The sequence below is a fragment of the Oncorhynchus keta genome, chromosome 1, assembly GCF_023373465.1.
Source record: "Oncorhynchus keta strain PuntledgeMale-10-30-2019 chromosome 1, Oket_V2, whole genome shotgun sequence".
Taxonomy (NCBI): Eukaryota; Metazoa; Chordata; class Actinopteri; order Salmoniformes; family Salmonidae; genus Oncorhynchus; species Oncorhynchus keta.
The window spans coordinates 64,154,129-64,180,520 of NC_068421.1; the positions used below are offsets into that span (position 1 = coordinate 64,154,129).

Sequence of the window (26,392 nt, forward strand, 5' to 3'; positions counted from 1 at the left end):
TGTAGAAGGGTGGATACTTTCAAGAATCTCAAATAAAAAATATATTTGGATTTGTTTAACACTTTTTGGATTACTACATGATTTCATATGTGTTATTTCATAGTTTTGATGTCTTCACTATTATTCTACAATGTAGAAAATAGTACAAACAAAGAAAAACACTTGAATGAGTAGGTGTGTCTAAACGTTTGACTGGTACTGTATATCTGGGTTGAAGTGTACTATGTGGGAGAACAATATGGTCATGTTGTACAGCCGTCTGTGGACGAGATGTTTATCTTTAATGTGATTTCTCAAATAGATTGTCAGATTTTTAGGATTAAACATTGAACATTATATACTATAAATCATATAATAGTGTTCATCCCTGAACAACAAGAAGCTACCAGCAGAGGTCCTAATAACACAGTGTTACATTGCATGATGCCCTGCTCCTGTCGAGAACACAACTACCTTTATTGATCTGGATAGCTTCCTCAATCTTACCAGCAGGTGACCCCAGTCCCCTATACAATAGTGGACATTTTTCGTGTGCCTAAAAATGGCCTTTTGTCTCAATATCCTGAAACTCTAAGACACCACCTAATTTGCCTTTGGAACCAGGGATATTTGTGTTGTGTTTATCCCAACTCACAGTGTTTGTCACATAAGCTCATTGTGCCACAAAATGGCCCTATATTGAGAAACACCTCATGCATTTAAACTAGTTAATATCAATGATCACATTACGCACTCATTGTATTTGTCTCTCATGAAGGAATATAAGGATCCAGTCATGGATTACCACCTACTATCCTAAATCCTAATGGTTACAATCCTCCTTCCCCTCCTCATTAAAATGGATTAGATAGTAATATTGTTATTATATTGCAATAATGTGGATTAAGCTTTTAGTGATGAAGACACTGTTACCATAATGAAAAACACAGGACTTAGGGAAAGGATGGTCCAGGGTTTCCCAAACTCTGGTTTTTGCCCTATAGCACTACACAGCTAATTCAAATAATCAACGGAACATCAGTCTTTGATCATTTCAATCAGCTGTGTAATGTTAGGGCAAAAAAAAAAAAACGTGCACCCCACGGGGTCCCGAGGACCGAGTTTGAGAAACGCTGTAAGCCTGCGCGCGTTTGTATGTGATTTAGAAACAAGGCATAGAAAGTGGGTTCCAAGCTATTTATTTGATAGGAACGTCTGGAATAGATCACAGAAAACAAAAGGCAAGAAGGAAACAAAGCAAGTGTTAACAATTCAACTGTAACGCTGTTAAGTGATCCATTTGATAGAGAAAGGGAGGGGCTAGAGACGAGGAACGTAGTGAATTGGATGACAGCGTACGAGCGCAAGAAGGTTGACAAGATAACATAGGATGAAAAAGGAGAAATCCTGATTCATCAAAATCATTTTTCATTTTTTGGAATACAAGTCTGTCGGCTTGACGCTTCTATTTTGGAGTGTGGCGGTATACTGTAGCCTTCACGTATCGGTTATTATTCTTTAGCCTATTTAATTGCGGGGCCCTGTGCCATAATAATGGCTCGACAGTAGCCTTGGACAATGTGTTCAAAACGTCGGATGTGTCTTTAAACCGAGGAGATCCCGTTAGAATATGATTTTAACCTTCCAATATATACGATATATATGTGATTCCCATCAAAATAATAATGCGCTCTTCCGTGCGGATCCATTCGAAATCTGGGCGATTGTAATTGTATAGCGCATCTCTACATCCTTATCTGGTATGTGCCCACCGATGGTGCCTCTTTTTCTTTAAAAAACGGTGATATATTGTGGACAGGGCAGTGTGTATTCTAATGTTTAGTCGTTTTTATCACAGTGTAGGTTGTATCAGATATTGATTTAATGTGGTAGTGTATTATTGTAGGCTAAATTATCAGCCTACACAATATAAATAAGAGGAATCGTGTGAGTAAATTATGATATAACAACGCATGACCATTATTCATTATATATTATTACTTATTAGCAGTAGGCCTAGTAACAACATTATTAGTGTTCATATTATCATACATTAGTTGTAAGTGGTGGTTGTGTAGCCATTTATCTAGGCCTAGATATAAATAATTATAATCTGCTGAATATTTGCTATGATTCATTTTTGGCATATTCTCATCCTCTGACTTATTGCAGTTACAATGGGCTACAACCCCCAAAAGGCCTCACATATGCAATCAGTGCTATGAAGTCAGGAGCATCAGATCTTCGAGGCATGGCCATGATAGGCTTTTTTTACAAAACATATCAATACCACCATGGATGCTGCATAGCCTATTCCCCTGGAGCTACATCACCGCTCCTCATGAATGCCTCCAGGCCCTTGCTAGATGTCAGGCTTATTAGAGGAAGATGCTCACTGCCTGGTCACTGTCTGGAGTTGACCTCATCTTCTCCAAGGAAATTTTGTGCTTATCTTTTCAACACAAGCCTGTACTGCAGCTTATGTTTGGAGAGCAGGCAATGGAATCTTCCTAATAAAGACTCCTCAATATTGTTTTAGCGTGCCTAATCAGTTTGTGAAAATTAAGTGATCCTTTGCTTAATTAGCCTACTGAAGTGACACAGTTAATTTCCCTCCAATTTGTTTGTGACGTTTTTTTTTTACAGTCATCATCCGAAGCAACATACAAGTATAGCATGCCTTACATGTAAGATGCATAGAAAATACATTAATTGATAGAGTAGTCATTTAAAAAAGACCAACTATTATTATTGACAGTCTGGAGAAGTCAGCCCAGAAGCAACCTGGATTAACATCATAGAAAGCAACATCCATGTAATAAACTGCTCTTTTTTTCTGATCTGATTCTACGTGACACTGTATTGTGTCAGCATGTAACATGAGTGCTGACACTTGCATTTTGTTTATGCACTCGGGCAGAACATTTTGGGGCCCAGTTTTTCCGCTCAAAATGGGTATCAGCTAATTGAAATAGTTTATTTACTTGCACGTGACGGAACACTAAATTGTAGCTGGTCCCATCAGATAACATGGCACAAGTTAGCCCTTTGCTAACCTCACTGGGTGGCAGTGATTATATCCTGGAACAAATTCTCCATCAGCCTATCAAAGATCTTAGACTTTATATCCACCAACCAATGGCATTTCTTAAAATAGGTCAACCTGGGCCACTATAGGGATATTTTAAGCTAACAAATTCAAGGATTACTTTTGTTCCATTGGTCTGTAACAAAACGTTGTCTGTAAATATTGCATTGATGCGTCCTTGACTAGGCTACTAACTACTACCAGCATTAGACAACATTTTTATACTTGACAAATTCCAAAGTTTTTGTTTATCTGTTCCACACACATCCATGTTTATTTTAATTTTTTTTTTCACCTTTATTTAACCAGGTAGGCCAGTTGAGAACAAGTTTTCATTTACAACTGCAACCTGGCCAAGATAAAGCAAAGCAGTGTGACAAAAACAACAACACAGAGTTACACATAAACAAACGTACAGTCAATAACACAATAGAAAAGTAATATAGAAAAATCTATGTACAGTGTGTGCAAATGTAGAAGAGTAGGGAGGTAGGCAATAAATAGGCCATAGAGGTGAAATAATTACAATTTAGCATTAATACTGGAGTGATAGATGTGCAGATGATGATGTGCAAGTAGAGATACTGGGGTGCAAAAGAACATGTGCTTTTATGTAAAACAATATATAAATACGTTTGTCAGTTTATCATTAAAAAAATTAAGAGCCTTATGTACTTGTCAAATAGCAGTCATGTAGGCTACTATTATCAACATCGCTTTTAGGTGGCACACATTTCGGTTGACTCGAAATCAATAGTGCACTTTAACTATGGGTTTGAGGCCCGCCTCACATCAAGCCTTTTTGTTGAGGATTCTTTTTTTTACTGCCGGTCCTTGATGCTCAATTCAGAACGCATGTGACAAAGTGGATGATTATCATAATGCATAGCCTATAAAATGTTGTAAGGCTAAATGTAAGTGTAACCACATAGCATAGGGCTAACGTGCCATTTTATCTGACTGGACCGGCTACAATTTTGCATTCTGCCACGTGCAAGTAAATCAACGATTTTAATTGGCTGATACATATTTTGAGCAGGAGAAACTGTTTGCATTTAAATGGTTGCTTATGTTCGCAAGTATGTCCCCTTTGAGTTCACAATGACATATACAAATGACCAGATTGGGATATTGTCAAAAAAAGTATATATTTGTTTGTTACTTTAACCAGTTTTACCATGCCCTCTCTAAACCAATGTCCCAACTCCAGTCCACCAGTACCCCCACCAGTACCCCCAACAGTACCAATTTTTATTGAAGCCCCGGACAAACACACCTGATTCAACTTGTCAACTTATCATCAAGCCCTATATGAGTCGAATCAGGTGTGTTTGTCTGAGGCTTTAACAAAAATGTGTACTGTTAGAGATACTGGAGGACTGGAGAGTTGGGAAACACTGCTTAAACCTCCATTTCTCTTTCCTCAATCTGTCTGTCTCTTTTTCTAGGATCTCTGTCCTATTGGTGCGATGGCCTTCTCTCTTCTGGCTATCCTGATATTATCTCTCCACGCTCTCCCATCCATTGGCTGTCCAGTGGGATGTCGCTGCTACAGCCTGACTGTAGAGTGTGGCTCTATGGGCCTCCGGGACATCCCCTCACACGTCCCAGCTTCTACACAGGTTAGCATTGACTCAATATGTCTACATGTCTGTTTCCCAGATACCACCCACAACACAATATAGCCATGCTTGAATCATCTATACACTCACTCAGGTGTACCTACTCTTGTTAGCGTTTACATATGGAGTTATGCTTATTGTTAATTATGCCCATCTATTCCAATTAGACCATCTTCCTTCAGGACAATGCTATCGGGCAGATCCGTCTGTCAGACCTCTCCCAGCTGGGCCGTCTGCACTACCTGTATCTGCAGAACAACAGTATCTCAGCACTGGAGCCCGGGGCCTTCCAGAGCCAGGGTCAGCTTCTGGAGCTGGCCCTCAACGGGAACCGCATCCACCTGGTCACAGCAGACATGTTCAGGGGCCTGGAGCACCTCCGCATCCTCTACCTGGCAGGAAATGACATCACTCGCCTACAGGACTATACCTTCAGAGGCCTACAGGTCAGTCCCCTTATTATCAGTAACTCAGTTAATGTTTTGTCAAACCAATGCTAGTGTTCCCCTCCTCCCTTGTAAACAGACTGTTTGTCCTGATAATCATATAGAGTTCCACCACAACAATCAACGCTTAAACTTAAACCACTTCCTCTACATTATATCACTATTCATTCCTAATAATGATTACAATCCCTGCTTCCATAGCGTCTTCAAGAGCTTCACCTGCAGCAGAATAGCATTGAGATTCTGGGAGACCAAGCTCTAGTTGGTCTGTCCTCTCTGGCCCTGCTTGACCTCAGCCGGAATAACCTGCACACCATTGGCCCTGCCACCCTGCGGCCCCTCGTCAGCCTGCAGGTGCTGCGTGTCACAGGTGAGGGCCAAAGGACAGGATTTGGGGTAGGGCTGTGGGACCAAAAAAGAAGCCTACAGTAAATATATTGACCTTGTTCTTCAAATAGAATGACCTCTTTCAAATGTTTTGTCTTAATTGTCTCAATGTTGTGTTGCATCCTTTCCATTCCCCTTTGTTGACTTTGCCACACCCCCCCGTCAAATTATAATTTCCTACTGTAGACAATCCTTGGCGTTGCGACTGTGCCCTGCACTGGCTGCGCAGCTGGATCGATGAGGAGGGCCAGCGCCTGCTGAGCTCGGCCGAGCGGCGCCTTGTCTGTTCTGAGCCACCCCGCCTCTCCCACCTCAGCCTGGTGGAGGTGCCTCTTAACAGCCTGGTGTGCATCCCCCCTCTGGTTCAGCTGGAACCCCGCCGCCTGGCCGTGCGCCTGGGGGAGAGCATGCGCGTCTCCTGCCATGCATCTGGTTACCCCCGGCCGCAGGTCACCTGGAGGAAGGCTTCCCAGGGTAAGGTCCAGCTCTCCCCTCGGGGGCTGGTGCAGGACCTGGGCGGTGTAGGGACTGTGGGGGCTGAAGATGCAATACATCCAGCTGCAGGACGGGTGAGACTCCAGAAGGAGGATGGGGAGCGCTTCGATCCAGACACTGGCAGTGGGATGCTGTTCCTTAGCAACGTGACAGTGGCTCACGCCGGGCTGTATGAGTGCGAAGCCTGGAATGCTGGAGGGGTGGCCCGTGTGACCTTTCAGCTCGCAATCAACTCTTCGTCCTCGTCCAGTTGGTCCCCTGCCTCCTACGCTCCATCCTGGCCTCGTCTGCGCTCCAATCGGCCGACGTCGTCAGACGTGAGTCGAGAGCCCTTGTACGCCCTTGGCAGCATGGCCTTCAGCGCACTGGGAGCTGCTACTCAGACTGCCATTGCCATAGGGATCTCCCTGCTGGCCCTCACAGCTCTTCTCCTGGTGGCCATGATCTACAGCCGACAACGCCATCGGCAGAAGGACACAGATGACAAGGAGGAAAGCATCCTGTATGTCAATGATTACTCGGACGGACCAACAACCTTTGCCCAGCTGGAGGAGTATCGGGATGAGCGCGGGCACGAGATGTATGTTCTGAACCGGGCTAAACCCGTCCTCCCACCTTCCACCACATCCACTACCACCACTCTGGGGTACCAACAGCAGGAAGCACTGTCTCCCACAAAGCCCCAGATAGAGCCGGATATACGGACAATGAGAAGGATGGCAGGGGAGGGCGGGGAGGCAGAGCCGGTGACAGCCGAGTCGGAGGGCTTGTTTCTGAATCACACAGGCTTGTTCCTCGACTCACAAATTGCATATGAGATCCACTGCTGAAGGCCCCAAGGACGACGTTCACAATGAGCTAGTCCAGAGTGCTTAATGTCACTTGGTGACCAAACCTCCAGACTGCAATGAGGGTTCAGATGAATCATACATCCTGATTGCTCTTGCTCCAGAGTGACAAGTTTGAGCAGCAGTACGATATAAAGACATGGCAGGAGACATGCCTCCTTCAACCAAAACCCTCACTGTACTATACTTTACTGTGATATGAGAAAATTAGTCCTTTGTCCAGCTTGAACATATACTGTAGCTACTATAGTAAGTATGGAGAACCATTTCAGTGGACTGAGTAATGTATGGTGGAGAGACCCTTATTATGACACTTCTGCTGTTTATAAAAAGTAAACTGAAATAAGGGCCTAAACAGGCTCACCTGGTTGGACTCTGAGATGTTTAGAAATGTAAGAGGAAGGTGTATCATAAGGCTATAAGAAAGGAGTACTTTGTGGCAGAATACTGCTGACCAACCCGGATCCCTCCATCCTACAACAAGTTACTTCCAAAGATTTCATCAATCAAACAACGGTATACAGTCAGTAAAACAGGCTCTCTCCCCTTCAGGTTCAGTTAATTTCATTATGTTGGTGACTATATGCACACATGCATGAATTGAAGATAAGGAGATGTATTACATTTACAGGCAGTACCATAAATCAGTCATCTCCTTTAACTTTAAAATAATACTTTTTGAAATATATGAAAGTACTGTAGGGCTTAGCTTTATGGGAATATTTTTGTCGCTTGTACCTCAACATGTTTTTTAGTTTACCAAACAAGGTAAACCTAATGTGATTCAATGTGTGTGTTTTTCTCATGATCAAGTGTTTCAATAGCCTTTAGCTTACTGTGTTTGCAGTATACCTCAGCATATGTATTGGTTTCAATGGAATCTGGTAAAATGTCTGTGGTCCAGCACAAGATTACAGTAGGTTTTGGTGTGTGACATATGCTGCATACATATTTGCAGTGCATTGCTGTATGGCACTCAGTTGGGACTATTTTCTGAAATTCCACCAGGAACTACCAAATCCACAACAATATTAGCCTTCATTCAAACTGTGTTTTTGCCATTCAGATGTTGAAAAGTATTTGTTTGAAAGAGGAAGTGCAGTGGACCCCAGCGCAAGCTTCCCCCAACAGCTGTAGGCTACAGGGAAAGAGTCTGGTATCCCATTGGATGCTGGACATTGTTGTGTTTGAGGCGGAACAGTGATAAAAGCAATACAGTCTAGAATTAAAACACTGTATTGTCCTACCCAGATTGTCACTGTAAAACTGCATTCCAAGTTTTTAGTTTAATTTCAGATATTTTGAATACTTTTATTTGAAAATGATTTATTTATGGTTTGTATTGACATACAGTTGAAGTCGGAAGTTTACATACACTTAGGTTGGAGTCATTAAAACTTGTTTTTCAAGCACTCCACAAATATCTTGTTAACAAACTATAGTTTTGGGAAGTCGGTGAGGACATCTACTTTGTGCATGACACAAGTAATTTTTCTAACAGTTGTTTACAGACAGATTATTTCACTTATAATTCACTGTATCACAATTTCAGTGCGTCAGAAGTTTACATACACTAAGTTGACTGTGCCTTTAAACAGCTGGGACATTTCCAGAAAATGATGTCATGGATTTAGAAACTTCTGATAGGCTAATTGACATCATTCGAGTCAATTGGAGGTGTACCTGTGGATATATTGCAAGGCTTACCTTCGAAACTCAGTGCCTGTTTGCTTGACATCATGGGAAAATCAAAAGAAATCAGCCAAGACCTCAGAAAAAAACTGTAGACCTCCTCAAGTCTGGTTCATCCTTGGGAGCAATTTCCAAACACCTGAAGGTACCATGTTAATCTGTACAAACAATAGTACGCAAGTATAAACACCATGGGACCACGCAGCCGTCATACCTCTCAGGAAGGAGACACATTTTGTCTCCTAGAGATAAACGTACTTTGGTACGAAAACTGCAAATCAATCCCAGAACAACAGCAAAGGACCTTGTGAAGATGCTGGAGGAAACAGGTACAAAAGTATTTATATCCACAATAAAACGAGTCCTATATCGACATAACCTGAAAGGCCACTCAACAAGGAAGAAGCCACTGCTCCAAAACCGCCATAAAAAAGCCAGACTATGGTTTGCAACTGCACATGGGGACAAAGATCGTATTTTTTGGAGAAATGTCCTCTGGTCCGATGAAACAAAAATAGAACTGTTTGGCCATAATGAACATCATTATGTTCAGAGGAAAAAGGGGGAGGCTTGCAAGCCGAAGAACACAGTGGCAGCATCATGTTGTGGGGTTGCTTTGCTTCAGGAGGGACTGGTGCACTTCACAAAATAGATGGCATCATGAGGCAGGACAATTATGTGGATATATTGAAGCAACATCTCAAGACATCAGTCAGGAAGTTAAAGCTTGGTCGCAAATGGGTCTTCCAAATGGACAATGACCCCAAGCATACTTCCAAAGTTGTGGCAAAATGGCTTAAGGACAACAAAGTCAAGGTATTGGAGTGGCCATCACAAAGCCCTGACCTCAATCCTATAGAAAATGTGTTGGCAGAACTGAAAAAGCACGTGCGAGCAAGGAGGACTACAAACCTGACTCAGTTACACCAGCTCTGTCAGGAGGAATGGGCCGAAATTCACCCAACTTATTGTGGGAAGCTTGTGGAAGGCTACCCAAAGCATTTGACCCAAGTTAAACAATTTAAAGGCAATGCTACTAATTGAGTGTATGTAAACTTCTGACCCACTGGGAATGTGATGAAAGAAATAAAAGCTGAAACAAATCATTCTCTCTACTATTATTCTGAAATTTCACATTCTTATAATAAAGTGGTGATCATAACTGACCTAAGACAGGGAATTTAATTGACAGGGAATTTAAATGTCAGGAAATGTGAAAAACTGAGTTTAAATGTATTTGGCTAAGGTCTATGTTAACTTCCGACTTCAATTGTATGTTCTATTCCATGTCCAAATAAATATGGTTACTGTTGTCTCTCTCTCTCTGTTGCCATTTCAGATTAAACTATATTTCTACTAAATTGGGAATTTCTGCAAAATTATCCATATATTATCCATGTATTGAATTAAACCAATGCATGGAAATAATGGAGGCCCAAAGAGTATCATGAAATTATATAAATTAGACACAGTTGCATGAAAACTGGTTTTGATGTCAATGCAAGAATACAAAAATGAAGTGTTTTTCTGCAGTGTGGGTTTGATTGATCTGCCCCACACTGAATAGCAACTTAACAGAAAGTAAGCATGGTCCAGTAAACACACCTGTATGCCAGAAGTGCATAGAGAAAAAGAGGAAAAGGCTACCAATGGCAACGTTTATTAGGCTGTGTTTACACAGCCATCCCAATTCTGATATTTTTTTCACTTATTGTTTTTTTGACCAATCATATCAGATCTTTTCACATCAGATCTTTTTCAGATCTGGATTGGTCAAAAGACCAATTAGTGAAAATATTATCAGAGTTAGGCTGCCAGTGTAAACTCAGCCCTAGATGTTTGGATTTCATCAAGGGACGTGTTTGATTCAGATAGATTTATAGGGCCAACGCAAAGCACGCCACCAGCAGTGAGGAGAGGCAAGGAGATGTGCACATGGACTCAGGTATAGTGCTATTAAAGGGCATTGAATATGATTCTGTCAATATTACGATATGCCTATCGTCTTTTGCAACAGATACACTGGAATCCCGTGGAACACTAACCTTGTTTTTGTAGTTCTGAATTGTGCATTATTGGCTGTCGGTGTGGATTGGCTTGAGTGTTCATCTGAAATCATTATTAAATTTTACTAATTGCTGTTTTAATAGTCCTGCTGATTATTCAGGAGAGGAGTTCCCTCAGAATTGAATAGAACACCCACACCATTTAAGAGAGGTAGGCATTTGTAAGCCTACTGTTGCTCTGAATTGGATTGTTTATACTAAATGTCAGAATATAAAGACTTGGGCTCATTTTCAACTGGACATGTTGAGTCAAAGTTTCATTTCCTTGCTTTCAGGCATGTCTGAAGCTGAAAGAGCTCTATGATAGGATGACATGTAAACATTTATCAATCAGACCAGAGCACAAAGGTCAAACAAAGGTTTTTCGAAAAATCAATGAGAATGGATTCAATTTTGGAGAAGGTGATGGGTGAAAGCAATGCTTGTCTTGTCTATTTTTCATGCAAAAAAACACCCTTCCCAAGACCAACCACTCAGAGATGAAGAGTCATAAAGTAGGGACGAGGCAAGGGCACAGGGAGTGTGGTGCCAGGAAAATAACCTCTCACCCAACGTCAACAAAACAAAGGAGCTGATTGTGGACTTCAGGAAAAGGCAGAAGGAGCACCCCCATATCCACATCGACGGGACAGCAGTGAAGAAGGTGGAAAGTTTCAAGTTCCTCGAGGTACACATCACATTGAAATGGTAAACCCACACGGACAGTTTGGTGAAGAAAGCGCAACTGTGTCTATTCAACCGAAATCAATTTCGCTTGGCACCTAAAACCCTTACAAACTTTTACATATGCACAATCGAGACCATCCCGTCGGGCTGTATCACAGCCTGGTACGGCAACTGCACCGCCCTCAACCGCAAGGCTCTCCAGAGGGTGGTGCGGTCTGCACAACTCATCACCGGGGGAAAACTACCTAGCCCTCCATGACACCTACAGCATCCGATCAAAGGAAGGCCAAAAGGATCATCAAGGACAACAACCACGCGAGCCACTGCCTGTTCACACCGCTACCATCCAGAAGGCGAAGTCAGTACAGGTGCATCAAAGCTGGGACCGAGAGATTGAAAGGCCATCAGACTGCTAAACCGCAATCACTAACTCAGAGAGGCTGCTACCTACATTGAGACCCAATCACTGGCCACTTAAAAAAATGGATCACTAGTCACTTTAAACAATGCCACTTTAAATAATGCAACTTTAATCATGTTTACATATCTTACATTACTCATATAACATATGTATTTTACACCATCTATTGCACCTTGCCTATGCCGCTCGGCCATCGCTCATCCATATTCTTATATGTACATATTCTCATTCACTCCTTTAGTTTGTGTGTATTAGGTAGTTATTGGGGAATTGTTAGATTACTTGTTAGATATTACTGCACTGTCGGAACTAGAAGCACAAGCATTTAGCTACACTCGCATTAACATCTGCTAACCATGTGTATGTGACCAATAATATTTGTGTCACGGCATTCTTCTTCCTCTTCTGAGGAGGAGTAGCGAGAAGGATCGGACCAATACGCACCGTGGTAAGTGTTCATCATTTTAATGCAAAAACTGAACACTACAAAACAACAACGTGACAACCGTGACGCTAATGAACAATTGTGCTGACACCAACACTACACATAGACAATCACCCACAACCCGCAATGACAAAACAGGCTACCTAAATATGGTTTCCAATCAGAGACAACGACTAACACCTGCCTCTGATTGAGAACGATATCAGGCCAAACACAGAAACAGACAAACTAGACATAAAACATAGAATGCCCACTCAGATCACACCCTGACCAAACAAAACCTATAAACATACAAAGCAAACTATGGTCAGGGCGTGACAATTGGATTTGATTTTGATCGATAATGTCAAAAGCCACACTGAAGTCTAAAAAAACAGCCCCACAATCTTTTTAGCATCAGTTTGTTGAATGTTAAGCGTGCTGAAAATGTGTTGTCAATTTGTTTACTGTAAAATAGAATTGTATCTGGTCAAACACATTTTTTTTCAAAACTTTACCAAGGGTTACAGGCTGATTAGTTGGCTATTTGAGCTAGTAAAAGGGGGTTTGCTATTCTTAGGTAGCGGAATGATTTTTGCATGGGCAGAAACTTCCTAGTAGGCTTAAATTGAATATATGGCAAATAGGAGTGACAATATCATTCACTATTATCCTCAGTAATTTTCCATCCATGTTGTCAGATCCCGGTGGCTTGTCATTGTTGATAGACAACAATAATTTTTTCACCTATTCCACAATCACATTACAGAATACAAAATTACAACGCTTGTCTGTCTTAATTTTGTCAAATATACTTGGATGTGTATTGTCAGCCTTTGTTGCTGGCATGTCATGCCTACAGTATTAGTGATGCACCGATATAACATTTTTGACCGATACCGTTATCCGATATTTTCCTTGCCAAAAAAACCCTGATGCCGATAACCGATATTTAACATTTTAGTGGCCTTTCAAGCATTCTAGTACAGTTAAATAGTTAACACACACACACATGGACATAGCGTGCTAAGGCACTGCATCTGTGCAAGAGGTGTCACTACAGTCCCTGGATCGAATCCAGGCTGTATCACATGATTGGGATGATTGGCCCAATGAGTCCCATAGGGAGACGCACAATTGGCCCAGCGTCATCCGGGTTTGGTCAGGGTAGGCCGTCATTGTAAATAAGAATTTGTTCTTAACTGACTGCCTAGTTAAATAAAGATTACACACACACACACACACACACACACATTCTAGACTGACCAAAAAGTCATTCTGTTGGCATTTCTGTATGTCCCCATTACCAGGAAAACATAATAAAACCTATTTCTTTTTTTTACTTGCTGTTCTGTTTGGTTGTTCATTTGTTCAGTCGTTTCATTTTCAACTAATATTTCTATGGAACGCTGTTCGGGTCTTTGCATGTCAAAAAAGATACACGTCAAATAACACTATTTGACATGTTAAATAAGCTTCTTGACCAATCAGGACCTGAATACGACTTCACGTCACGTAATAATTTAACGCGTTCATTCATTTTTTACGTAGTTATTACACATTGATTACACTATCACTCCTATTTCATATATCACAACGATTCATTGCTGCTATGATGCTGGTGCTCGCGCACCTACAGTGCTGCTCATTAAAAAAGCTAGCTAACTCATGGATGCAAAACAATGTTCTTCCCAAAAATATAGCGAATCGACATCTGTTTCAGTAGCTATAATTAGCTAGCTAACTATATAGCGAGGTGTCATCATCTAAAATAACCCTAATTTATTAGACAGTTCTTAGTTGATTAATGGTGGTCGGACCCATTTATGTGAAACTAGCCACAATAAGGATTATCCACAATAGTGGAATTTGTTAGCCTTCAAAATAAAAGTATGGCATAATTCTACTATTTGTATTCATTTGCATCACTGTCAATTATATACTTTAATTTTGAAGACAAACCGCAAATTCCACTATTGTGCATAATCCTTATTGTGGCTAGCTTTCACAACACAACACGGTCCTGTCGAGCATTTCAAGCCAGATGAATCAAGCTGGCTGGTTATAACGTTAACTTTTGGCAACAGGTTTAAGTAGCTGGCTAGCTATTTATTTTCATGAACTGAAGTTCAATTTCAATAGGCGAACAACAAGTGGCAACCTAGCTAAGACTTACTCAAGGATTTCTAAATCAAATCAAATCAAATCAAATGTATTTATATAGCCCTTTGTGCATCAGCTGATATCTCAAAGTGCTGTCCAGAAACCCACCCTAAAACCCCAAAATAGCAAGCAATGCAGGTGTAGAAGCACGGTGGCTAGGAAAAACTCCCTAGAAAGGCCAAAACCTAGGAAGAAACCTAGAGAGGAACCAGGCTATGTGGGGTGGCCAGTCCTCTTCTGGCTGTGCCGGGTGGAGATTATAACAGAACATGGCCAAGATGTTCAAATGTTCATAAATGACCAGCATGGTCAAATAATAATAAGGCAGAACAGGCAGAACAGTTGAAACTGGAGCAGCAGCACGGACAGGTGGAGTGGGGACAGCAAGGAGTCATCATGTCAGGTAGTCCTGAGACATGGTCCGAGGGCTCAGGTCCTCCGAGAGAGAGAAAGAAAGAGAGAATTAGAGAGAGCATACTTAAATTCACACAGGACACCGGATTGGATAGGAGAAGCACTCCAGATATAACAAACTGACCCTAGCCCCTGACACACAAACTACTGCAGCATAAATACTGGAAGCTGAGACAGGAGGGGTCAGGAGACACTGTGGCCCCATCCGATGACACCCCCGGACGGGGCCAAACAGGAAGGATATAACCCCACCCACTTTGCCAAAGCACAGTGGGGGCCCACACCACTAGAGGGATATCTCCAACCACCAACTTACCATCCTGAGACAAGGCAGAGTAAGTATAGCCCAGAAAGATCTCTGCCACGGCACAACCCAAGGGGGGGGGGGGCCAACCCAGACAGGAAGATCACATCAGTGACTCAACCCACTCAAGTTACGCACCCCTCCTAGGGACGGTATGAAAGAGCCCTAGTTAGCCAGTGACTCAGCCCCTGTAATAGGGTTAGAGGCAGAGAATCCCAGTGGAAAGAGGGGAACCAGCCAGGCAGAGACAGCAAGGCCGATTCGTTTCCGTTCACCTTCACACTCCTGGGCCAGACTACACTCAATCATATGACCCACTGAAGAGATTAGTCTTCAGTAAAGACTTAAAGGTTGAGACCGAGTTTGCGTCTCTCACATGGGTAGGCAGACCATTCCATAAAAATTGAGCTCTATAGGAGAAAGCCCTGCCTCCAGCTGTTTGCTTAGAAATTCTAAGGACAATTAGGAGGCCTGCGTCTTGTGACCATAGTGTACGTGTAGGTATGTACGGCAGGACCAAATCAAAGAGATAGGTACGAGCAAGCCCATGTAATACTTTGTAGGTTAGCAGTAAAACCTTGAAATCAGCCCTTGCCTTGACAGGAAGCCAGTGTAGGGAGGCTTGCACTGGAGTAATATGATCGATTTTTGGGGGTTCTAGTCAGGATTCTAACAGCTGTATTTAGCACTAACTGAAGTTTATTTAGTGCTTTATCCGGGTAGCCGGAAAGTAGAGCATTGCAGTAGTCTAACCTAGAAGTGACAAAAGCATGGATGAATTTTTCTGCATCATTTTTTGACAGAAAGTTTCTGATTTTTGCAATGTTACGTAGATGGAAAAAAGCTGTCCTTGAAACAGTCTTGATATGTTCTTCAAAAGAGAGATCAGGGTCCAGAGTAACCCCGAGGTCCTTCACAGTTTTATTTGAGACGACTGTACAACCATTAAGATTATATGTCAGATTCAACAGAAGATCTCTTTGTTTCTTGGGACCTAGAACAAGCATCTCTGTTTTGTCCGAGTTTAATAGTAGAAAGTTTGCAGCCATTCACTTCTTTATGTCTGAAACACATGCTTCTAGCGAGGGCAATTTCGGGGCTTCACCATGTTTCATTGAAATGTACAGCTGTGTGTCATCCGCATAGCAGTGAAAGTTAACATTATGTTTTCGAATGACATCCCCAAGAGGTCAAATATATAGTAAAAACAATAGTGGTCCTAAAACGTTGCTAAGAATAATGAAAATGACTGCAGTTTCTACTCGTCATTGTTTTCAGGCTGGTTGTATTGGTGCTAGCTAGGTATCAAGCTAAAGCTAGCTACCCCAGAAGTTGCAATTGAACAAATTATGCTTTATGACCAACGCAGTATTGTTAACTTATCATTTGTGGCCGGTGTTTGTTTGTTTGCAGACTTTTTTGCACAGCTTTGACACTGCTACTGTATCTTTTTTGACACGTAAAGACCTAAACGGCATTCCATAGTATGTATGTCGTGAAGCTAATAGCAGTGACGCTATTACTGTGTATCTCCGATAGGGCAACATCTGAAAAATACTGCAGTTGGTAGTGTATATACCGGTGCTCGACCAGTCAGCGAAAGCCAACATCACCCACGACAGAAAACAGTTGAATGTCAAGGGCAATGAATTCCATTATCTTTGCTTTAATGGATTTCACCTTTCAGTTTTCTCGCTGAAATGTTCTTACTCTTTCAAATGACTTCTCAACTTGTTGACTGCTCGATCCACACAGCAGACATTGTGGGCTAGGTTAGGAATATTGTGTTGCACGTGTAGCGCAAGGTTTACGTGGTGTCATTATGTCATGTACCTACTTTATATATGTATGTATGCATGACAGCTTTATCGGTTTTTAACATCGGCGTTAAACTAGACATCAGGCCAATACTGATGTTGGCAGTTTTAGCTAATATCGTCCGATTCCGATATGTTCACCGATATATCGGGCATCCCTATACAGTAAGTTTGCTAATCTTGCCAATGAAACATGTTGTTTAAAAAAAAATATGAGTCGGTTTTGTGATGAATGAGCCATCTGATTCAATGAATGATGGAGTTTGCCTTTTTTTTCCCCAAAATGTAATTTAAGTTGCTCCTAAGGTTTTTACTATCATTCTTTGTAATTTATCTTTGTTTGATAGTGTAGTTTCTTCTTTTTATTCAGTTAAGTCACATGATTTCTCAATTTGCAGGGTTTTAACAGTTTTTACAGTCATTTTCTTAATGCATGCATGCTTATTAGTAACTGGAATAAGCAATTTCATAAATGTGCCAAGTGCAGTGTCTGTTTGCTCCTCATTACACACCATGGACCAACAAATATTCTTTATATCAACAACATAGGAATTAATACAAAACGTATTGTATTACCTCTTATACACTATATTAGGCCCATCTTTTGGTACTTTGGTTTTCCTTAGATAGGGCTACTGTATTGTGATCACTACATTCAATGGATCTAGATACTGCTTTCAAGCAAATTTCTGCCTCCTCAGTAAAGATGTAATCAATACATGTTGATGATTTCATTCCTGTGCTTTTTGTAACTTCCCTGGTAGGTTGACTGATAACCTGAACCAGGTTACAGGCACTGGTTGGTTAAAGTTTGAAGCATTTTCTTGAGTGGGCAGCTTGATGAAACCCAGTCAATATTTTTAATCACCCAGAAAATATACCTCTCTGTTGATTTCACATACATTATCAAGCATTTCACACATTATCCAGAGACTGTTATCACTTGGTGGTCTATAACAGCTTCACACCAAAATGGGCATTAGGTGTAGCAGATTAACATTTCAACAGTATTTAACATGAGATCATCTCTAAGCTTTGCAGGAATATGGTTCTGAATATTCATCACGGTTGACAACTCCATTGTGTCCTCCTCCCAGAGCGCTAAGAACCTTGGCGTGATCCTGGACAACACCCTGTCGTTCTCAACTAACATCAAGGCGGTGGCCCGTTCCTGTAGGTTCATGCTCTACAACATCCGCAGAGTACGACCCTGCCTCACACAGGAAGCGGCGCAGGTCCTAATCCAGGCACTTGTCATCTCCCGTCTGGATTACTGCAACTCGCTGTTGGCTGGGCTCCCTGCCTGTGCCATTAAACCCCTACAACTCATCCAGAACGCCGCAGCCCGTCTGGTGTTCAACCTTCCCAAGTTCTCTCACGTCACCCCGCTCCTCCGCTCTCTCCACTGGCTTCCAGTTGAAGCTCGCATCCGCTACAAGACCATGGTGCTTGCCTACGGAGCTGTGAGGGGAACGGCACCTCAGTACCTCCAGGCTCTGATCAGGCCCTACACCCAAACAAGGGCACTGCGTTCATCCACCTCTGGCCTGCTCGCCTCCCTACCACTGAGGAAGTACAGTTCCCGCTCAGCCCAGTCAAAACTGTTCGCTGCTCTGGCCCCCAATGGTGGAACAAACTCCCTCACGACGCCAGGACAGCGGAGTCAATCACCACCTTCCGGAGACACCTGAAACCCCACCTCTTTAAGGAATACCTAGGATAGGATAAAGTAATCCTTCTCACCCCCCTTAAAAGATTTAGATGCACTATTGTAAAGTGGCTGTTCCACTGGATGTCATAAGGTGAATGCACCAATTTGTAAGTCGCTCTGGATAAGAGCGTCTGCTAAATGACTTAAATGTAATGTAAATGTAATATAAACAGCAACACCTCCACTATTGGCATTTCTGTATTGTCTGTAAATGTTATAACCTTGTATTGCTACCACTGTATCAAAGGTATTATCTAAGTGAGTTTCAGATATAGTCAGAATATGAATGTAATCTGTTACTAGCAAGTTATTCATTTCATGAACCTTGTGTCTTAAGCTACATGTGTTAATGTTGGCTATTTTGAGCACTTTTCTGGGATGCTTGCTTGTTTTTACTTCTTTACTGGGAAGCTTAGCAGAAGTAGATATTCTCATGTTATGTATGTTCGTCCAGGGTGAGCTGCAGACAGTGGACTTCCTACTAGAGCACACTGCCTCAGTGCTAACAGCATAAATCTGGTTCAATCTGGTCTCTGCATCAGCAGAGACATTCAGGGCAGTTAGAGGGACATACAATTATCGTACTTACATTGTGTCTACCAATGCTCCTGTTACGCTTTATGAAGCGTGAGGGAAATTCCTGTCTGACCAAAAGAGACAAGACCCGCCCAGACCCTTACTGTGAGCTGCTCAGGAGGAGACATCATCCGCAAACAATTGAGGAACACTGCAAATTATTTCAGTAAGTCAATTGAAATTAATTTGTATAAAATAAAAAGTAATAGTAAAACCAATAAAACGAAACATAAAAATGGAGTAGATGTGAATAACTAAAGATGTACAATATTATATAGGGATTCTGTATGGAGATACATGTATGAAAGGAGAAGGTACTATTCCCAAATATGCTATTAAATAGAACACTAAAGTGAATATTTCAACGCCTGTATGAGTAGAACACTGTTGGAGAGGAGGAATGTGTGATGTAAAACTCGATGCACAAAGTATAATGGGTTACTAGAGATAAAGTAACATAATATTGAGTATAATGGGTTACTAGAGATAAAGTAACATAATATTGAGTATAATGGGTTACTAGAGATAAAGTAACATAATATTGAGTATAATGGGTTACTAGAGATAAAGTAACATAATATTGAGTATAATGGGTGAATAGAGATAAAGTAACATAATATTGAGTATAATGGGTTACTAGAGATAAAGTAACATAATATTGAGTATAATGGGTGAATAGAGATAAAGTAACATAATATTGAGTATAATGGGTTACTAGAGATAAAGTAACATAATATTGAGTATAATGGGTTACTAGAGATAAAGTAACATAATATTGAGTATAATGGGTTACTAGAGATAAAGTAACATAATATTGAGTATAATGGGTGACTAGAGATAAAGTAACATAATATTGAGTATAATGGGTGACTAGAGATAAAGTAACATAATATTGAGTATAATGGGTTACTCGAGATATGAAGTAACATAATATTGAGTATAATGGGTTACTAGAGATAAAGTAACATAATATTGAGTATAATGGGTTACTCGAGATGTGAAGTAACATAATATTGAGTATAATGGGTTACTAGAGATATGAAGTAACATATATTTTTTAATTAATATACAACATGCACACTATGTAAGTGTTGTAAAAAGTGATTTAGGAAATGTTGAGTGGTCCCTTTATGGATCATTTCATAAAGATTAAAGCATTGTACAGGAGTTGATTAACCCCGAACCAATAAAACTCCAAACACTTTCCTCCACCATGGTAATATATTTTGAAATACAGTGCCTTCGGAAAGTATTCAAACCCCTTGATTCTTTCCACATTTTGTTAGGTTACAGCTTTATTTTATTTTTTCTCAATCTACACACAATATCCCATAACGACACAAAAAAAACAGGATTTTAGATTTGTTTGCTCATTTATAAAAAATGAAAAAATAAAATAACATTTAAGTAAGTATTCAGACCCTTTACTCAGTACTTTGTTGAACCACCTTTGGCAGCTATTACAGCCTCGAGTCTTCTTGGGTATGAAGCTACAAGCTTGACACACCTTTATTTGGAGAGTTTCTTCCATTCTTCTCTGCAGATCCTCTCAAACTCTGTCAGGTTGGATGGGGAGCGTTGCTGCACAGCTATTTTCAGGTTTCTCCAGAGATGTTCGATCGGGTTTAAGTCCGCGCTCTGGCTGGGCCACTCAAGGACATTCAGAGACTTGTCCCAAAGCCACTCCTGCGTTGTCTTGGCTGCGCGCTTATGGTCATTGTCCTATTGGAAGGCGAACCTTCGCCCAAGTATGAGGTCCTGAGCACTCTTGAGCAGGTTTTCATCAAGGAGCTCTCTGTACTTTGCTCCGTTAATTTTTGACTCGATCCTGAAATGTCTCCCAGTCACTGCCGCTGAATAACATCCCCACGGTATTATTCTGCCACCACCACGCTTTACCATAGGGATGGTGCCAGGTTTCCTCCAAAAGCCACACTTGACATTCAGGCCAAAGTTCAAACTTGGTTTCATCAGACCAGAGAATCTTGTTTCTCATGGTTCAACAGTATTGAGGTTCCTTTTGGCAAACTCCAAGCGGGCTGTCATGTGCATTTTACTGAGGGGCTTCCGTCTACCATAAAGGCCTGACTGGTGGAGTGCTGCAGAGATGGTTGCCCTTCTGGAAGGTTCTCCCAAACCCACAGAGGAACTCTGGAGCTCTGTCAAAGTGACCATCGGGTTCTTGTTCACCTCCCTGACCAAGGCCCTTCTGCCCCGATTGCTCAGTTTGGGCAGGTAGCCAGCTCTAGGAAGAGTCTTGGTGGTTCCAAACTTCTTCCATTTAAGAATGATGAGGCCACTGTGTTCTTGGGGACCTTCAATGTTGCAGACATTTTTTGGTAACCTTCCTCACATCTGTGCCTCGACACAGTCCTGTCTCAGAGCTGAACGGACAATTCCTTTGAACTCATGGCTTGGGTTCCGCTCTGACATGCACTGTCAATTGTGGGACCTTATATAGACAGGTGTGTGCCTTTCCAAATCATGTCCATCAATTGAATTTGCCACAGGTGGACTCCAATCAAGTTGTATAAACATCTCAAGGATGCACCTGAGCTCAATTTTGAGTCTCATAGCAAAGGGTCTGAATAATTATCTAAATAAGGTATTTCCGTTTTAAAAATGTAATACATTTGCAAAAAATCACAAAATCATAGGTTATTGTGTGCAGATTTTTGAGGATTAAAAAAAAAACAATTTTAGAATAAGGCTGTAATGTAACAAAATGTAGAAAAGGTCAAGGGGTCTCAATACCTACCGAAGGCACCCCATACCCTGTTAAATAGACCAACTGATTTTCTGTATTCACCTACTCAACCGTTAGAGACTTATTATGGACAGAGCACAATGTCATCTACAGGGGACTGATAGTCCGTGCCAGCACAGTTAATACATATTGATCCCTCCAAATCATTACATATTCATCTTAAAATGATAGACATTTAATAAGTGTGAAGTAACAAAATTAATGGTAATTGGCTTTCAGATAGCACTTTAATAATGCAATGTCTTAGTAATTTCAATACGTAAATGTTTTGCATTGGGCATTGGGACTGATATTAAATGAGGCCGCCATCTTGTGTTTGGGTCAGTGATAAGCTTCCTATGGAACAACAGATAGCCAATACACACTGGACTCAAACAGGCTGTGGGGAAATTTGGGACAGAGGTATGAATAATTAATAAGACACGTTTTTGACAATGTATTACTCAATTCTATAGTTTGGGTAGCACCAGTGATTTAAGTAAGAATGCAATGTCATCTAAAACAATCTGTTTCCATTACGTTGAACTGTATCCAGTTGTTTGTTTTTAATCCTACGATTTTTAGCACACACATGCCAGCATCCACACACAACCCACCTGTTAATGAATATTTGTTAGTGGTTAATACTCTGATTTATTGTGTGCTTTTTATTTATTTATGTTTTAGTGGGTCAGAAAGGATGCAACTTAAAGGGTACACAAATTACATTTTCTGAAGTTTCTATTGTCAGAGTTTTGGTTGCAAACATGTAAATTCTCTTGATAAATGTAATGAAAAACTCAATGTAAACCTGATACACAAAATGTTTAAAATATCATTAAATAATGTCTGACGTACAGGGAAACAAACAAACGGTATGACTAGGGCTGACTGACCTCTGTTCTGACTTTCTGGTGAGGCCTGATCAATCTCACTAGAAAGACGAGAGACATTTGATGAGATTTAAATGGGCTATGTAAACACTAATAATTAGACGTTTAGAATTTATCAATTGTGCTATGTGTGATTCGAAGCACGAGAATGACAGAAAAGAGTGCTGCCCCTGAATGAGGGACACCTGTCTCTAGTTTATTTTACCATTACCTTATGGGATACAACTAAGTTAAGATGGAGTCGTCAAGGGCTGTAATTCTAATTGTATTTGTTATTTTGATTAAAGAGGCAGTGATGTTTTTTTGGATGCTTGAATCTCAATGTGAGTCATGTGTCCAAAGGGGAATTACTAGTCCCCTGGGGCCCTTTGGTTAATATGCTAATTGATTTTGTTCACATGCCTGCCTATAAAAGGAATACATGTGTTGGTAGTGGTTGACAGTTACTCCAAATGGATTGAAGTTTTCCCCACCTCGAGTGATATATGTGTATTGCTGTTGTTTTGTTTGCTTTTTTTGTCTCGCTTCAATAACAAATCTCACCAGATTGGGTCTGCTGGATGGCTGGGATTTCTCCCTAAGGATTAGCCCTCTAACTCCCTGACCCCGTAACTCTGCAGTGAGATCGTCAAGATGATAGGGGATTATAAGCCAATATGGAGAAGGGTAAAAATGGTTTCAACTGTGTGTTGTTATTGACATTTGTTCTGGAAATCTGTATTAAGAATATTGGTAGTAGTGAAAATGTGTGAATAATTTGTATTGGATTTCCTGAATCAGAAATGCCCGAAACTAAACTGTTCTTCTGGTCTGTCCTCTCTCGAGGTTATGGCGAAGGTGACCACAGATGGTATCTAGATGCATGGAAGGGATCATTTGGCCGAGAACAGTGTGAACCTCACCCCCTCTAACCGGCTGAAGTAATGATGTTCACTATGGTCCTTCACCACTTCTACCGTGAGACCTGAGTCCGAACCAGCAACCTGTACACAGCATCCAGTCAAAGCTATCAACTGCCTTTTCTCTCATGAGTGTGACATGAGTCCACGTGGAGTGAGCATGGAGAGTGATCCCATCCAAACTTCTCTCATACTGCTGGTGTACTGGTAGGACATAATGGTCTGTAAAGGACATTATCAAGGGCCAGCCACTTTGAACATGTGCCATTCGGAGGACGAACCACTACTGATGAAGAACATGAAGAAACGCCAGAAAAGAGGGTGGGAGGTGGTCAACGGTGCTCGTAATTAATAGGCTTATCCAAAATAGCTTATTTGGGGTATGATGTTGATTGTGGAGGTCTGCACACTGTGAAATGTATTGTACTTTAGACTAGAAATGCATTGAGATGTCGATCTGTCATTAACATGCAACTCACGACAATAGCTCCAGCTAAAATGTCATTGCCAGAATCCATAAATGAAATGTGTAATGAAACATGTGTAACTGTTTGAAGCGAAGGTCTTAACATTTTACTGCAATGGTTATACAAGTATAACCCAGAATAATTGTACAACCTTGTACAACCCCGCCAGGTTTTATATTTCAAGTTTACCCTCATTGATCGAGACAGGTGGGTGTCCACCCCAAAGTGCCGCATGTCATGATGACAGACCTATCTAGATCAATGAGAGAAGACTTGAAAGACAACATGGTGGCATACATATTGTTGTATTACTTCATGAAGCAGAAAAAGTATTCATTTTTAATAATGGAGAATTTTTTCAATTCAAACTGATCTCCTGCAACTGGACAAAGACATTTTATGAGACTCCTGTTTCCACAAATCAAGGACGAAGACAGCGTCGCTAAAGTTGGTTGAAAGTTCTCTGTGCTACACCAAACAGTACCTATCCTGTAACTCCCAGTAATGGTTCAATCACATTATCTGGTTTAACAATCTGTAGCTAAGAGAACTGGTGATCAGCAGATGATGGGAGAGGTAGTCATGATGAAATTTCCGTTCCCAAAGAAACATACAGTAAGAAAATACAGTATGATCAGTGAAGTAAAGTTCTGGGAATGTATTTATTTATTTAACCTTCATTTAACTAGGCATGTCAGTTAAGAACAAATTCTTATTTACAATGAAGGCCTGACACAGCCGACGCATCGCCCTATGGGACTCCCAATCATGGCCGGATGTGATGCAGGCTGGATTCTAACCAGGTACTGCAGTGACGCCTCTTGCACCGAGATGAAGTGTCTTTAACCACTGTGTCACTTGGGAGCCATACTTGTACAGCTGCGGGAGGAGTATTGTCATGATCAAACTGCCATTCAGCTCCTTTTGAGTCATCTTCTGCTTGAAATCCAGCATAAATGTTCAATCCATCGAGAGGGATACAGGTCATGGGATTACAGCTCTGCTACAATGAACACACACAGGCAAAGGAATTCTGTTTCTCTCCATCTGGAATCCACCCCAGGAAGAAGCCCAGGCACCACTCGGTATTGTCTATAAGACAAAAACAAATAAATGATACTCTATTGTACAGTGTGAACAACATTTGAGCTATGCCAGCATAACATCAACATAGGGTAGACTAGTTAAACATCAAATCAAATGTATTTATCACATACACATGGTTAACAGATGTTAATGCGAGTGTAGCGAAATGCTTGTGCCTCTAGTTTCCACAATGCAGTAATAACCAACGAGTAATCTAACCTAACAATTCCAAAACTACTACCTTATACACACAAGTGTAAAGTGATAAAGAATATGTACATAAAGATATGAATGAGTGATGGTACAGAACGGCATAGGAAAGATGCAGTAGATGGTATCCAGTATATACATATGAGATGAGTAATGTAAGGTATGTAAACAAAGTGACATAGTTAAAGTGGCTAGTGATACATGTATTACATAAAGATGTAGTAGATGATATAGAGTACAGTATATACATGTACATATACATATGAGATGAGTAATGTAGGGTATGTAAACATTATACTGTATTAAGTAGCATTGTTTAAAGTGGCTAGTGATATATTTTACATCAATTTCCATTTTTAAAGTGGCTGGAGTTGAGTCAGTATGTTGGCAGCAGCCACTCAATGTTAGTGATGGCTGTTTAACAGTCTGACGGCCTTGAGATAGAAGCTGTTTTTCAGTCTCTCGGTCCCTGCTTTGATGCACCTGTACTGACCTCGCCTTCTGGGTGATAGCGGGGTGAACAGGCAGTGGCTCGGTTGGTTGTTGTCCTTGATGATCTTTATGGCCTTTCTGTGACATCGGATGGTGTTGGTGACCTGGGGGGCAGGTAGTTTGCCCCCGGTGATACTTTGTGCAGACCTCACTACCCTCTGGAGAGCCTTACAGTTGTGGGCGGAGCAGTTGCCGTACCAGGCGGTGATACAGCCCGACAGGATACTCTCGATTGTGCATCTGCAGAAGTTTGTGAGTGCTTTTGGTGACAAGCCGAATTTCTTCAGCCTCCTGAGGTTGAAGAGGCGCTGCTGCGCCTTCTTCATGACGCTGTCTGTGTGGGTGGACCAATTCAGTTTGTCCGTGATGTGTACGCTGAGGAACTTAAAACTTACTGCCCTCTCCAGTAGTGTCCCGTCGGTGTGGATAGGGGGGGTGCTCCCTCTGCTGTTTCCTGAAGTCCACAATCATCTCCTTTGT

At 41.3% G+C, this 26,392-nt stretch overlaps 1 protein-coding gene across 1 annotated transcript; it reads left to right on the top strand.

The window, feature by feature from the left end:
- Positions 1–1,314: 1,314 nt before the first annotated feature.
- On the top strand, positions 1,315–9,869 carry LOC118390780 (leucine-rich repeat-containing protein 24-like). Its single transcript, XM_035781494.2, has 5 exons — positions 1,315–1,739; positions 4,516–4,689; positions 4,857–5,135; positions 5,337–5,505; positions 5,709–9,869. Exons 2-5 carry the CDS (start codon positions 4,537–4,539, stop codon positions 6,845–6,847), a joined length of 1,740 nt encoding a protein of 579 aa, XP_035637387.1. The 5' UTR covers positions 1,315–1,739; positions 4,516–4,536; the 3' UTR covers positions 6,848–9,869.
- The last annotated feature ends 16,523 nt before the right edge of the window (positions 9,870–26,392 follow it).